Raw genomic sequence first — 16,366 nt, 5'->3', positions numbered from 1 at the left:
GTAAAATAAAAATAAACATTTTTAGCATTTAATAGGGAAAATGTGAACACAATGAAATTAGCCTAAATACTAGCTGGTCAAAAGTTTAAGACCATACTGAAATGAAGTGTTAATCGTTTAATATTTAACGAAATTTAGTCATTTGTGTTCAAGCATTAGTGTTGTCAACATCTCCCATTGACATCTCCTGTGTTACATTGGGTAAAAACATGGCAAAGGCGAAAAAGTTGACATAGTTTGAACGTTGCAGAATTGTTGAGCTGCAAAAGCAAGGTCTCTTGCAATGCGCCATTGCTGGTGAGATTGGACATAGTAAAACTGCTCTTGCAAATTTCTTAAAAGATCCTGAGGGATACGAAACAAGAATTTCAAGTGGTTGGCTCAAGAACATTTTTCCTGCATTGGGCAGGAGGATTCGACAGGTTGTTCGGCAAGACACCAGCTGATCATCGAATCAGATTAAGGCCTTTACAGATGCAGAAAGCAGCTCAAGAACAGTAAGACGTAATCTACGAGAGAAAGGCTTTAAAAACCTTAAATGTCTTGAAAGGCCACATCTCCTTCCACACCACAAAAGAGCTCCGTTAAACTTTGCTGAGAAGCACCAAAGATGGGACGTAGAAAAGTGGAAAAAGGTTTTGTTCTCTGATAAGAAAAAATTTAACCTGGATTGTCCAGATGGCTTTCAATGTTACTGACACAATAAGGATATCCCATTGGAGACATTTTCTGCATGACATAGTGGAGGAGGTTCCATCATGATCTGGGGTGCTTTCTCCTTTCATGGAGCTTCAGGTTATACAGGGGCATCAAACAGCAGCTGGCTACATTGGCATATTGGAGAGGGCATCCTTATTGCCTGAAGGCCCTTGCTTGTGTGGAAATGACTGGATCTTTCAGCAGGACAATGCTGCAATGCACAATACCTGCAGGACAAAGGACCTTTTCATGACAAATAACGTGATTCTTTTGGACCATCCAGTGTGTTTGTCCAAACTGAACCCCATTGAAAATGTTTGGGGGTGAATGGCAAGGGAAGTTTATAGAAATGGACATCAATTCCAAACAGTGCATGATCTTTGTGAAGCCATCTTCACCACTTGGAATAACATTCCAGCCAGCCTTCTGCAAACACTTGTATCAACCATGCCAAAGCAAATGTTTGAGTTATTCTCAATGACCACCATGAAACTCACTACTGACACCTCTTATTGGGCATTTCCTACCCTGTTTAGGACTTCTTTTTGGTGTGTTCTTAAACTTTTGGCCAGCTAGTATTTAGGCTAATTTCATAGTGTTCACATTTTCCTTATTAAATGCTAAAAAAGTTTTTTATTTTTATTTTCCCTTTTCTTATTGTCATCTTTCAGAGCTCTACTTAAATAAGTGGTTGAGTTTAACAATGCAAAATGCATATTTTATCTTTATGTTCATTGGCCTTAAGATTTTGGCCAGCAGTGTATATATTTGTTACATTATAGACTTAATAGATATTTGTTGTTATTTTATTAAAGTTTTTGCTTATATTGTGAGCTAAAAATGGTTGCTACTATGATTGAAAATTGGTTGTTGGTGATGATTATTGGGGGGTTTGGGTCTTGGATATAAAGTTCTAAAGCTACCTTGCAGGCTTCAGTGGTTGGGACTTCTGTGAAGAGAGAGATTGCATCAAAACTGGTCACTAAGGCTTTATGATTTACTTGGTTAAGAATAGATTCAAAATTAAAAGAGTCTTTGAAAAAGGAGCCGTCTGATGTTACATGTTTAGAAAATGCCCACACTACATATTTACCAAGGTTGTAGTTAAATGTTTCATAGGTCGCAATTATGGGTCATAGTGGACAATCTGGTTTGGGGGTTCCATTTATTTGTGGTGTTCACAAGTTTGTCTTGTGTAGGTAAAAATAAAGGTTTTCTGAAGTTGTGTTGGTTTTTCATTTGTAGTAGTAATTTGTTTACTTGGTTTTCATGTTTTTTTATTATATTTGTGTTCAGTAGTTTAAATTTGTTTGTATTTAATAAGATGTTCATTTTTTGAATGTATTCATTTGTGTTCATTATAACTATAGCATTGCCTTTATTTGCTTTTAGAATTTTGATAAAAATATATCGTTATAATAAAACTTTAACAAAAACATTATCAAATGCAGTTGTATACTATTGTTGAAATACATCAAATATCAAACTTTTGCAAAGTTGATTATTATGATACAACTTATTCAAGTGTAATACAACTAAACAATTGTTGATTGATCTAACAGTGTAATAAAGCTCTATTCATGTGTATAATAATAATAATAATACTAAATGATTGTTTATTGATCTAAGAGTGTAATAAAGCTTTATTCAAGTGTATGTAATAATACAACAACTAAACAATTGTTTGTTGATCTAACAGTATTATATACAGTGTCTGTAGTGTAGTTTCTAACAGTATACCCCTCTGTTTGGATTCCTGTATGAGGTGAGAGGACCTTCCAGGGAATGTTCTGTTCTTTCAGTTTACTTCTGGGATCTAAACATCCACTCACATGTTTGCTCTGCATGGCGACCCATGAAGGGGAAGAGAGGATCCTGTTGGTTGAGGGGTCCAACTTTAAACACCACTTTGGCCTTGAATTCCTGTACACAGGTGGCTTTGGAGTGGCCCCCATTGGGTGAATCAGCTGGTTAACTTAGGCTAGGGTCAAACAAGTACCAATGTTGGGTATTCTCAACAGGTGTTGTGAACATTGTATCTGATATTGGTGTTTGGATATAGTGCTCATGAAACATTGGCATTGCTGTAGTGTCCTTCCTTGTTTGGCATTGTCGTGAATCCCCTCGTAGGGTTTCATGGTGGGTGGGATCAGTGGGCACCAAAATATTCTTTTTTATTATGGATCCTCCAATTAAAAACTTCAATAACATAATGAAAAAAACAGTCCATAGGTAAACTACCATGTCTTGGAGATTCTGAGTTGCAATCTTCAACATCTGTAACACCTGTACCTCATTTTTTTATACTACATTATCTTTCAGACAAACCTTTAGGGCAGATGTCTCCCTTTTTCATTCAGAAGGGAGTAGAGAGACTTGCTGGCTCTCCAAAGTCAGTCAAAAAGCTTTACTCTGGCGATATATTGGTGGAAACATCTACAGCTCAACACAGTGAACTACTCTTCCATTTGAAGGCAATTGGAAATATACCTGTTGAGGTTACACCTCATGCTACTTTGAATTCATCATGAGGAGTTATTGTTGAGAGGGATTTGAAGAACATCCTTGAGTCAGAGATTCTTGCTGGTTTCTCCACCCAAGGAATTTCTGTAGTGAAGCATATCTCCACTTGTAAAGATGTAATTATAATGTTGACCAGTGTCCTCATTCTGACATTTACATTACCATGTCCACCTGCCATCTTCAAGGCAGGTTATCTTAATTGCAAGGTATGGCCATACATTCCAAACCCTCTCAAATGTTTTCAATGTCAGCGGTTCTGCCAGTCAAAAACATCATGTCATGGTTCCTTGACATGTACTCATCGTGATGCAAGGACCATGATGCCTGTGAGTGTGAAGTGGACCCTCATTGTGTCAATTGCAATAGCTCTCATCTATCCTACTTTCGTTCTTGCCCTAAATGGTTGGAAGTAAAATAGGTGCAGTGTTTGAAGATGATTCAAAACATTACATACCCTAAGGCTAGATAGTTGCTGTCCACCACTTCATTTCAGACGTATGCTGCTACACTTTGTTCGACTACAACAGTTAAAGTGCAGATGGATCTCTCTGTGCCTCCAAAAGAATCGTTTTGAAACCAAGTGAAGTCTTTTGTTCTCCATGGTTAAAAAAGTTGATGAATCAATGTCAACACCTTTCTCTGTCCCTTACATACATTCCAGCAAATCCCAAGATCCACTTCTTTTGGTTCTGGGTAGTACAGGTATTTCTTCAGGTACATCTTCTTCCCCACCCCAAGATGCAAAACGATCATTCATTCATGTCCTCAGTCACTGGAATCCTCTTTCAACAACAAAGATCTGCCTATTTGACCCAGGGCAGGAGCCATGGAGGTCAACAGACTTCCCTTGAATAAAGACAGAAAAGACATGGTTATAAACAAAAGGGCTCTCCACCCAATTTGCCTTCACATAAATAAAAATGGCCACCTTGCTACAATGGAACTGTCAAGGTTTACCTTCTAATATTGATGACATCAAGGCACTGATTGCTTCCTACCATCCTGTATATCTTTCCTTTCAGGAATCATTTCTGAAACCTGCAAATACAGCCACTTCTTGGCAATTTTCTTTGTACAGAAATGATAGGCTGTGTGGTGGATGAGAACATGGAGGGGTGGCATTGTTGGTTGATCAGCATGTGCCCACCCTGTCTTTGCCACTCGACACACCCTTGGAGGCCATAGCCACCCGTGTTTTCTTGGGTCATACCATCACAGTTTATTCTCTCTACCTGTCACCTGGAGAGACCTATGATCAATCAGACCTTGATGCTCTCCTTGAACAGTTGCCATCTCCATTTTTAATCCTTGGGGACTTTAATGGACATCATCCCCTCTGGGAAAGTACTGATATTGATGAGAGAAGTTGCTCCATAGAGCGTATGCTCTCTGATCACAACCTTTCTCTTTTCAATACTGGTTCTTACACTTATTTTCCTGCACTTAGTCAGTCAGTCATTTACTGTTGTTGATCTCTCAGTTTGGTCCCCTTCATTGTTCTCCCACTTTTCATGGAGGGTTGACAATAACCCGCGAGGCAGTGATCATTTTCATATACTTTTGAGAGAGAATGGTCATGATTGATGACACCTGATGCGCATGCCCAAGTGGAAACTGGATCAAGCAAACTTGCCTTCATTCACTGCTCTCACAGAACTTGATCCTACCATCATCTGTCAGCCATCAATAGACAACTGTGTGGCAGCAGTAACTGACTGTATTATATAAGCATCTGCTGAGTGTATTCCTAAAACCTCGACATGTTTTCACAGTATCCTTGTCTGTGGGGGAATCCTGCCTGTGACATGGCACGGATGGCTCAAAAATTGGCCTGGGATACTTTTCGTAAGTACCCCACACTCTTGCATCGCATCACTTTCCAGCAGGCCCGTGCACATGCTTGTTGGGTGAGACATCAAAGCCAGAAGGACTCTTGGATTAAGTTTGCAACCAGCATATCTACTATCACTGGTTCCAAAGTCATATGGGACAAGATTTGAAAGGTCAGTGGGCAATATAATTCTGTCCCCCTCTCAATCTTACTCTCTGCTGGCCAGGAAGTAGCTGATACACAGAGCATTGTCAGTACTCCAGGTGAAAGCTTTTCCCAGGTATCTAACACTTCTACTTTATCCTCCACCTTCTTACCCATCAAAACTCAGGCAGAGCAATCATCCTCTTTCCTTTTGAGCTGATTTTCTGTAAGACTGTAATCATCCTTTTACACTGGTGGAATTCAAACTGCCTCTTCATTGGTCTGGCAGTACACCTGTCGGACCTGATGATGTACACTATGAAATGCTGTGCCATTTATTTCCTGCTTCTCTTGCTATTCTTCTGATTGTTTTTAACTGGGTCTGGCAGGAGAATGTTTTTCCTGATGCCTAGCATCAGGCTATTGTCCTACCTTTCTCTAAGCCTGGGAAGGATCCCATGATTTCTTCAAACTACCATCCAGTTGCTTTAATGAGCTGCCTCTGTAATCAGTATTCTTTGACATTGAGAAGGCTTATGACACAACATGGAGGTGTGGCATTGGGCGAGACCTCCATATATATGGGTTACGTGGTCATTTGCTCATTTTTATTAAAAATTTCTTAACAGACAGGAAATTCCAAGTTCGTGTCAGTTCGACACTTTTCAGTACTTTTCTACAGGAACTTGGAGTCCCTCAGGGCTGTGTTTTGAGTGTCACACTTTTCAGTATAAGGATTAATGCCATCACTGAATAACTCCCTCTCACTGTTGCAAGTACCGTCTTTTATTTACTGAACATCTTTCGAACAATTTTCCATTCTAATTTATATGAAAGGTTCCAAATCATGTGACTCTGTTGGCTCTGTCATGGTTTGTTGTGGTTCGGTGCTTGTGCCCAGAATCCCTCTACAACTTCTGTGTTCACTGCTGAACTGTATGCCATTTCTGTTGCCCTGGATCATATTGAAACTAAGCAGTGCATCAATTGCACAATTTATACTGACTAGCTTAGTTCTCTACTGGCCCTGGAATCGCTTCAAGTTGGTTCACACTCTATTCTTGCTGATATTCAAAACCGAATGGCCAATTTGTCATTAACATCTACTTTTATCCAGTTTTTCTGGATACCAAGCCACGTTGGTATTCGCGGGAACAAGCTTGCAGACACGGCAGCTCTGGCACTATCACCACTGTGCCTATTCCATACATGGACTGTGGTCCTTTATTCAAGGCTTGTGTCTGTGCCAGCTGGCAGTCAACTTGGCGTGAGCAATGCAAAACAAGCTTTTTTAAATAAACCCTGTATTGGACTTTGGCCTTCTTGCTGCCTTAAGGATCAGAAGGAGGAAGTTGTTCTAACTAGACTACGCATTGGTCATGTTTTATTAACTCATCGTTTTCTTTTATCTGAAACTGATGCACCAGTGTGTAGTCTATGTAACACTCAGATCACTATAAGCAACATTTTACTTTCTTGCCATCGTTACGACTCCGACGATGGCACCATTTTAACACTGTTTGGTCTCAAGGTTTGTCTGTAACATTATACAGTGTTATTGGTGATGGTGACACTGTCCTCCTTGATAAAGATTTTAGTTTTTTAAAGGCCATTAATATTTTTTTTAATGTCATTTAAGTGTTTTAAATTTATACATTAAACCTTTTTTAATGTGGTTCCCTTTTAAGAGTCACAATCTCTCTAATTTAATTTGAAATTAGAAAATGCCCGTAACATTAAATAACTCGACACCAGGACTGGAAAGGCCAACTTCAGGTGACTAATGCTGCTGTTTGAACTACCCTTTAGTCATCCTGGTGAGTTATTATTAACTTGTAGACTGGATGTCAACATTGGTTTTATGCTATTTATGTTCTTAAATGCTGTTTTGTTTTACCCTCATTCCTTTTATGAATTTTACTACATTTACTTTATTTTTACCTATTTACCGGATGTTTGGCACAGATAGCCTAGCTGCTTTGTGCCATAAAACACTAAATCAACCAACCAATCTGTCTTTTCATATCATCTGTAGTTTCACAGTTCTCTGTCTTTTTTTATCTGTTACATTCAAAAATAATTTTGCATATGTGTTTGAAGTGAAGGTCACAACAGTGGATTATTCTGTATTTTTACACATAACTAGAACATGTATAAAAAATTCTTAACATTGAACAACAAACATATTTTTGATATACAGGACAAAGTCGAAAGAAACCAGAGAACAGTGAAGATGTTAATGCTGAAGCTAAACCACAGAAGATGTTGGTTATTTCTGGTGGTGAAGGGTACGTCGACTTCCGTGTTGGTAAGTAATTGGGTCTGGTGACTTTAGAGTTTTTTTGAGAGAATAGTTTCAACCTCCTGGTTTCTATTTATCATTAATTGTCATGTGATACTTTCAAGGCTTACTTTAGATACACTTGTGAGAAGTAATTAAGTTGTCATGAACAGGTATCAGTTATTGTCATGGTTTTCAGATAATACCCAAAACCCAAGATGTTTTGAATAGTTCAGTATTGTTCTTCTGGAGAATTAAGTGTTATATTTAATGACAGTAATGAATTATATGGGTATGAGCATTGGCATCATGTAGACTGAATGTTCAGTATGAGTTAACTTTTAGAGCTAGCCAGTCACAACCTACAGTCGTTGGTGTCAAGTTTAGTTTGTGCCATATGTGCATATAGTACATGAATAACTTAAGTGGGATAAATCCTGAATGATAAAGACTGTAGTACATCCACCGTATCGATGTGTTAGGACAAAGTGGAACTATACCTATATCTCTTAATTTGAATCCACCAGTTACCATAGGAACCAGTGACAAACTGTTCTGTTCACAATGGAAGAAAATCCTTCATTCCATGCCAATTACACTTATGAAACTTGCACAAAAGTTTTCTATATCTGTAATAGAGAATTGTGAAAAGAACATTGCTGCCATTATTTCTGAAAACTCAGCTTGTTCTACTGAACAAAAGAAACTTGTAGCATTTATCAACAAACCAAAGAAGACTTTAGAAAACCATGTAAAAAACAACAACAATAAAATAGCACACAGTGATCTCCACATAAGGATAGAGGTTTATGTAATGTTTGCTTACAACAACATACTAACATTAAGAGACTCCATCTCATGCCATCTGTTAGCTACTGGTTAACAATGTAAACATGTATACTGAGATGTTTCTTAAAGTAGTTTCTATTTCTGACAACAGCGTAAGTGTATGCTGAGATGTTTTCTGAAGTAGTTTCTATTTCTGACAACAGTGTAAGTGTACACTGAGCTGTTTTCTAAAGAAGTTTCTTCTTCCAGTTTCATTAGTTTAGTTATTTCTGTATTGTCGACACAAACCCAAGAGCAAACCATTTGTTGTTGTTTTTAATTTCAAATAAACCATTAGTTAGACCTGGAATATATGGCAATGCTAAACATTCCATTTTAATTTTATCATAATTTGGTTTCAGTGTGATACCTTGGTTTATTATTGTCATATTAGTGAATTTACTCACTACAATACTTGGTTTAAATCTTCTTTAACTGCTCTTTGTGTTTTATCAAAAAAACTCACTTTATATATTATCTCATTTTGTATGTATAAGTGTAAAATGGAAATACTTGTTTAGGTATGATGTATCAATAAAATGAATGGTTGGAAATGGAATCTCTACTTTCACTATAATACTAATACTTAAAGTAGTTGGAAGTAACGAAATATGAAAAGAATGATAAATTATTAAATAGAGATGAAGGTTTGGCAGTTATCTGTCTAAGAATGTGGTAAGACCTGTTCTGTTATTTAGCCACAAATATAAAATTAGACAGATCACGTGATATTTAAGAAAATATGAAATGTGAAATTTATCACTTGTAACTTAACTCCTGAAGATGACGTGTGGCATGTTGTAACATGTAGTATCATTATTTTAAAATGATTTTAATATTGTATGTTTATTATTTTAACATTACATAGAAGTACTGATATAAATGTATATCATTAGAGTTTACATTATAGGAGAACTACCATGTTGCTATAACATATCTGTTTAGTTACTTCTGCTTATAACACATGTAGGACTACCTTTTCTCAGCTGGAAGATTATTCAGTTAGATGTGGTTTAATTACATGGGTGTTATGAATTGCTAAGCCATTAATCAGTACAGTAACTGAAAAGAATATTTACTAAAACAGAGTTTGGTAATTGAGGGTTGAAACTTAAATGCAGAGTTTATTCTTAAATCTGAACAACTTACTGTGGTCCATCACATTAGTGAATAATAAAAAGTTCCCAATTTTCTGTTATGTGACCTTTGTAAGTTGTTTAATGGTTATTTTATACTTCATCAGCATGATCTGTGTAAGTTTTTAATGGTTATTTTATTCTTCATCAGCATGATCTGTGTAAGTTTTTAATGGTTATTTTATTCTTCATCAGCATGATCTGTGTAAGTTTTAATGGTTATTTTATTCTTCATCAGCATGATCTGTGTAAGTTTTAATGGTTATTTTATACTTCATCAGCATGATCTGTGTAAGTTTTTGTTATTTTATTCTTCATCAGCATGATCTGTGTAAGTTTTTGTTATTTTATTCTTCATCAGCATGATCTGTGTAAGTTTTTAATGGTTATTTTATTCTTCATCAGCATGATCTGTGTAAGTTTTTAATGGTTATTTTATTCTTCATCAGCATGATCTGTGTAAGTTTTTAATGGTTATTTTATTCTTCATCAGCATGATCTGTGTAAGTTTTTAATGGTTATTTTATACTTCATCAGCATGATCTGTGTAAGTTTTTAATGGTTATTTTATTCTTCATCAGCATGATCTGTGCAAGTTTTAATGGTTATTTTATTCTTCATCAGCATGATCTGTGCAAGTTTTAATGGTTATTTTATTCTTCATCAGCATGATCTGTGTAAGTTTTTAATGGTTATTTTATTCTTCATCAGCATGATCTGTGTAAGTTTTTAATGGTTATTTTATTCTTCATCAGCATGATCTGTGTAAGTTTTAATGGTTATTTTATTCTTCATCAGCATGATCTGTGTAAGTACTTATCAGTATGATGTGTGTAAGTTTTTAATGGTTATTTTATTCTTCATCAGCATGATCTGTGCAAGTTTTAAGGGTTATTTTATTCTTCATCAGCATGATCTGTGTAAGTTTTAATGGTTATTTTATTCTTCATCAGCATGATCTGTGTAAGTACTTATGAGTATGATGTGTGTAAGTTTTTTTACCATTCATTAGGGTATTGAAGCATCTCTGTTAAAGCACAGAATCTCTATAATGACAATACAGAAATGAATCTCGTTTGTTTAATGGTTACACACTTCCATGATGGCACCAATCTATGTCAATTATGTGGGAGACATAGAGAAGAATCTGTTAGAAAGTTGAGAAGACAAACCAACATTCTGGAGACACTGAATTGATGACATTATAACATTTGGGCAGGAGACAAGTATTCATTACTCTCCTTTTATATATGTTCTAATATAAGTTCCAGTTCCAAGATGCTGTAACAAGCCTGGATATGTTCTTGAAGAAATTAAACTTGTGGTATAGAAACGTAATGTTACATCTAACAGAAACAGGGAAATTAAAGAAGCTTACTGGATAGCACTGTTAAATAGTGTAATACAAAGTGTCATCAAACTGGATTTTCAAAACTAAATTCATAATTAAAAGTACTGAACATTATTCATGCTTTAAATCCTCTATATTTGATATTATTCTCATATATTGTGTCACATTGTCATTTTCCTATCATCTTTTACTGTTATTTTATCTTTATAAAAGTTCATTAACATTTCTTATAAGTTTTATCCCACTTAAGTTATTAATGTACTATGTGCACATATGGCACAAACTAAACTTGACTCCAGCAACTGTGGGTTATGATTGGCTAGTTCTAAAAGCTAACTGATATTGAACATTCAGTTTACGTGATGCCCATGCATTTTATTATACTTATTAAACGTAAGTCTTTATTCTCCTGAAAAAGAATAGTGAACTATTCAAAAGATCTCTGGTTTTGTATAGAATCCTGTGTGCTAACAATTTAAATGGAATCACTGTGATGTTTAGTAAACTATATGATTACCTAACTAATTTGTTTTTATTTTCTGATCATGTTAAGAATGTGATTAGATATTAGTTAATAAGTAATTTTTGTCCTACGCTGCCATACATAGGAACTTCTCAAGTAGGACTCTTTCTGTATTAGTAGTGATCAGAGTTTGAACCTATATCTTAACCATTTAACCTGGAGTTCTCTAGTCATGTAATAATGTTAGAAACTCTTGAGAAGAACCATTTTTGTGTTCTCAAGATGGCTGGTACAAATATTAAAACTTTAATTAAAATAAAGTACATAACAATGTTTCAACCTTCTTAGGTCATCTTTGTCATCATGGATAATCATTTTTGTTTTAGGATCTAGGGGCTCCCTAATTGTGTAATAGTGTATGAAATTAATAAGTATGAATAAAGGTGAAAACTCTAAACTACATGGGAGACCATGAAGCCATGTGTTTATATAGGCACCAATTTAGTAATTTGTTATTAGAAATATAGTAGGCAGTAGAAGTTTGAAGGAGGCAGACAGAAGGAAGAGACAGAAGTGAAGAAAATTTTCCATTCACACAAGAGCTAAAGAAAAGCAAGTAATACATCAAACCTCTGCAAGTCATAAAAGGCCAAATCCCAAATGTAAGTATATGGGAACTGAAGGAAGCAAAGATGAAAGACCCTTCATTTTAGAAACTTTGTGACAATACCTGGAAGAAAGTTGAGCACAAAATGGGGTCAAGAGACATAAAGTAGTTAGAACCAGAAGGGGGCACTATAACAAATCTATCAAGGCAATTCTACAAGAGAAGTTAAACAGACCACAGTATCATCAGAATATTGGACTAAAATGATGAAGTTGGCTCATAAGTCAATTGTGGAAGAACAATAAAAAGTACAGAAGATAGAATAACCAAAAACTTCCTCTGGCTGGGGCTATAAAATTTTGATCAGATTCTGCATGTTATGTGACATCAACCAAAAGATAACAGCTTGTGGAAAGGCAGCCAAGGAGCTACTGGGTGAGATGCCTTTCATATAAAAGCCATTCAGCAGAGCGGTTGCAGACTTGACTGGATTACTAACCTCTGTATTTGACAAGAGGAACCAGTATGTGCTGACAGTAGACAACTATGTGACATGTTACCCTGAATTCATATCACTACCAAAGATAGAGATGGAGAGAGTAGCAGAAGCCCTCCTAGAAGTGTTCTGTAGAGTAGCCATTTCAAAACAAGTATTAAAGCACAGAGGGACACAATTTATGTCAGAAATTATGCAAGCAGTGTGCAAACTGATCAACATTAGGCAATTCTTTATCACCCCATACAACCCAGATGTAATGGACATTGTGAGAAAGTCAGTGGAGTCTTAAACAGCATGCTGAAGAACATGTGCCATGAGAGACCACGTGATTAGAACAGATACCTGCAGGTAGTATTATTTGTTTACCAAGAAGTCCCACAAGCAAATACAAGATTTTCAATCATTGATTTACTTTACAGAAAAACAGTATGAGGTATAATGCAGATATTGAAAGAACTGTGGACATGAGGAGAGTTAGAAGTAAGGAACACATATATGATATATTTCAGAAACAGATTGGAAGACATCTGTCAACTTGTATTCTCAAGACAGCTGGTATGAGTATTAAAACTTTAATTAAAATAAAGTACAGAACAATGTTTTGACCTTCTTAGATCATCACGAAGAACCCTTTTCATTTTAGCACTACCCACGGTTTGAATCTAGATCTTAACCACTCATCTAGAGGTTCCCTAATTGTGTTATATTGTATGAAATTGTTTAGTAGGTCTCTTTCTCTCTTGCAGCAAATTTCCTAACACCTTGGATTCCATGATTCCAGCCCCTAGGTGACACTGTAACTGTTGTATTTTATTGATATACCATGTCAAACACCATTGCCATGCTTCTTCTCTTCAACATAGCCATCATCACAGTTGTCACTGGCCATGGTCTTTGCTCTGCCTACTATCCATTCACCAAGTTTCTCTGCCAGTAAATATGAACTATCTCTAAACTAAATACCTTCCACTTTCTTGCCTTTATTTTCCACTTTATTTTGTTTGTTTTGTGTCTCCGTATCATTTGTAGCTAGGAATTATATCTGGATCTTAACCGTTTAACTGGTGATTCCTTTGGTCAAGTAATAATGCATCATCTTCTACCTAGAATACCCAAGATTGAATTCTGGCCACTACTAACACAGAAATATCGCCCCTCAAGCCTTTTTGAAAACAGTAGCTAATCAGTAATCAGTTGTATAAAATATAAATTACTGATGAATAGTATGATGTAGCTAATTAACCATGGCAGTGAAAGGAAGTGAGGTCTTTATGGATACAAGTTTATATAATTGCTTTTTAATGAAAAAAAAACAGCTTTAGTTATGATATTGATGCTATTTGTGGATAAGTGTTGTGTTCCATTTATTGATTAATGTTTTAACCACTTTTAACACTATCCAGTAGTATATTTTCTTTCAGCCAGCCAGTATACACTAAAATGATGTCATGTAAGGAACTCTTGTGTTGAAATTTATTATGTCATTGTGTCACTAAAAGTTGCATATGCCTTGAAATTGGAGAATAATTATACACTTTGTAGGCCAGAACCCAGCATCTTATATGAAAGTATCTTATATTTGGGTTTATTTATTCTTGAAATAGGACACTTTCAGAGACGCTAAAGAAATGTCTCTTGTAATTAGTTTTACATATTTAAGTGACTTGATTATTGTTTTTCCTAGATAATTATAACATTTGATATTTTAACAGGAGAGGATGAAGAAGAAACGGAAGATTCAATGGTGGAGAACAAACATTTCTCGACATCTAAGGGAGAGCAAAGTCATTTGATTGTTTGGCAAGTCACAGCCATCTAATAATTCTCTGTACCAGGTTGTTGGCCAGTCAGTGTCATAGTGATCTTCTATCAGGTTGATTTGCCAGTCTTATCCTTCTGATAGTTTGTTGTTAAGGTAATCACTCCAATAAGGAAGGCACATGAAGAGAAACTTAATTTGTTAAAGATTTTGTAAGCATTTGTTATAGATTATAAAACGTGGGAAATATTAATATAATTATTAAGTTATTTGGTGCTTAATATCAGTGCTTAACTTTCTGTAAAAAAATAAAAAGTATTAATGTTTTAAATTATGGTCATTCAAGATAAATGGTGTAAACAATTGTTAACAATTTAAACCTAATTCACAGTTACCCCCTGACTTTTTGTGTAAATGTATAATTTGTTCTGTAACCAAATTCATAGGAATCCACACAGATATACAACAACAGTGACATGCAGTAAGCCTTATCTGTAGAGCCATCTGTGTATAGTGAGGACACAGAAGTAGCTATTGAATTTCATGTTTTGAAACTGTAATTCAAGGCTATGTTTAACACCAGTTGTCACCATTCTTTCCAATGTTCCTTATCAGATCAAATTAAGTTTATTTTTTATGTGTAAGCATGAGTTACAACTAAGAGTTAAATAGACATTTCTCACAAAATGTGCATGTAACTAACACATCACTGTTTCTTTTCTGTGGATATAATTGATAGCTTAATATCCTTTTCCTTCATGTATAGCTTTCCTCCAAACAGTAAATCAAAATACACTTGGTGTTAAGTGTGCACACATTTGAAGGAGACATTATGCATGCACCAATATGCCCAAATGTTGTGCAAAATTTGGCATATATTATCCCTTTTCTAATAAATATCCTGTGATGACTTTATAATTTTGTAATGTCAAACACCACTTTAGGCTATTGCTTCTTGACAAACTTGTGTGTGAGGTGATTCTTCTCATTTGATTATTACTTTCACCCCCCATAAGATAATAAAACTTCTGTCTAAAAATGGTTATTGGTACTTGTCTCATTTATTTTACTTTATCAGTCAAAGAAGAATTGTATTTTCATAAATGTATAAGTTTTCTCTAAAACCTGTATATCAAAAACAAACGAACACAAATATAACCTGCACATCATCACGATGGAAGATCCACCAAAATATATAACTTGCACATCATCAATCATAGAAGATCTACTGAAATATGTAACCTGCACATCATCAGCTGTAGAAGATCCACTGAAATATATAACATACATATCATCACCTGTAAGAGATCTACATAAAATATATAACCTATACATCATGATCTGTAGTAGATCCACATAAAATATATAACCTATACATCATGATCTGTAGTAGATCCACCGAAATAAATAACCTACACATCATCAGCCATAACAGATCCACATAAAATATATAACCTACAGGTATTTATTCTGGACAACAGTAGCTGATTGAATGAAAAATATTCTATACAACACTTCATAAGATTTAAATATTTACAATTAACAACTGCCTCTGCAGCCCTCCTATAACACACTAGGTTCACTTACACAGGTATTTATTATTTGATGTCCTATAAAATACATTGTATACTAATCGAACAACACAGTGCTGTTTGTATTAGTTGCTATAAAACCACTATAAGTGAAACAAACTGTTAGAAGTCTTAATGTTAGAGAAACTTAAACATATATGTACAGTCTCTTTGATGTGACAGAAACACATTCATACAGTGTATTCTATCTGACAGAAACAGGTTCATACAGTGTCTTTGATCTGATAGAAACAGGTTCTTGTAGCTTTTTCTTCTGCTTGCCAGTCAGTTCTTCACTAATGCTGATGTTCTATTTATATCTCATCTCTATCTAGTGGTCTTAGGTTTAGTAGGTCTTTATCTTGTATAATAAAATTGCCATTTTCTGATTCTACATCAGTGACAGTCACATCTGCAATGTTCATCTGTGCCTCAATAGCTGCAGTCTTCAGGTCTTCTTCCTTCATGATGTATCTCTTCAACAGATTTACATGGTAGATCTTGATCTTCACATACACATTATAGTACATTCACTTGAACACTTTATAAGGTCCTTTCCACTGCAGGGGTACTTGCTTTGCTGGTACATATATTAAAATTAAATGATACATAGAAGATTAACATGGGTCCTGTGCAAGGATGACATACAAAATCATGAAGTGTTCCACATTTTT

The 16,366-nt window shown here is 35.3% G+C and overlaps 1 protein-coding gene and 1 non-coding gene across 7 annotated transcripts in view; both read left to right on the top strand.

The window, feature by feature from the left end:
• LOC143239829 (C-Jun-amino-terminal kinase-interacting protein 4-like) overlaps nucleotides 1–15,162 on the top strand; it is a 118,534-nt gene extending 103,372 nt beyond the window's left edge. For all 6 annotated transcript variants that reach the window (XM_076481384.1, XM_076481383.1, XM_076481380.1 and 3 more), the window contains 2 exons: nucleotides 7,398–7,505; nucleotides 14,075–15,162. In XM_076481384.1, coding sequence (XP_076337499.1) covers nucleotides 7,398–7,505; nucleotides 14,075–14,181 — 215 coding nt within the window. In that variant the 3' untranslated portion in view covers nucleotides 14,182–15,162. The remainder of the gene's footprint in view (nucleotides 1–7,397; nucleotides 7,506–14,074) is intronic.
• Nucleotides 15,163–16,260: 1,098 nt separating this feature from the next.
• Nucleotides 16,261–16,366, top strand: LOC143241162 (U6 spliceosomal RNA). The gene has a single exon (XR_013022226.1). It is a non-coding gene; the product is annotated as a U6 spliceosomal RNA (small nuclear RNA).

The sequence above is a fragment of the Tachypleus tridentatus genome, chromosome 13 (genome assembly GCF_004210375.1).
Source record: "Tachypleus tridentatus isolate NWPU-2018 chromosome 13, ASM421037v1, whole genome shotgun sequence".
In the NCBI taxonomy this organism is placed as follows: Eukaryota; Metazoa; Arthropoda; class Merostomata; order Xiphosura; family Limulidae; genus Tachypleus; species Tachypleus tridentatus.
The sequence above is the reverse complement of the archived record's forward strand: the minus strand, read 5'-3'. Positions and strand labels throughout refer to the sequence as shown.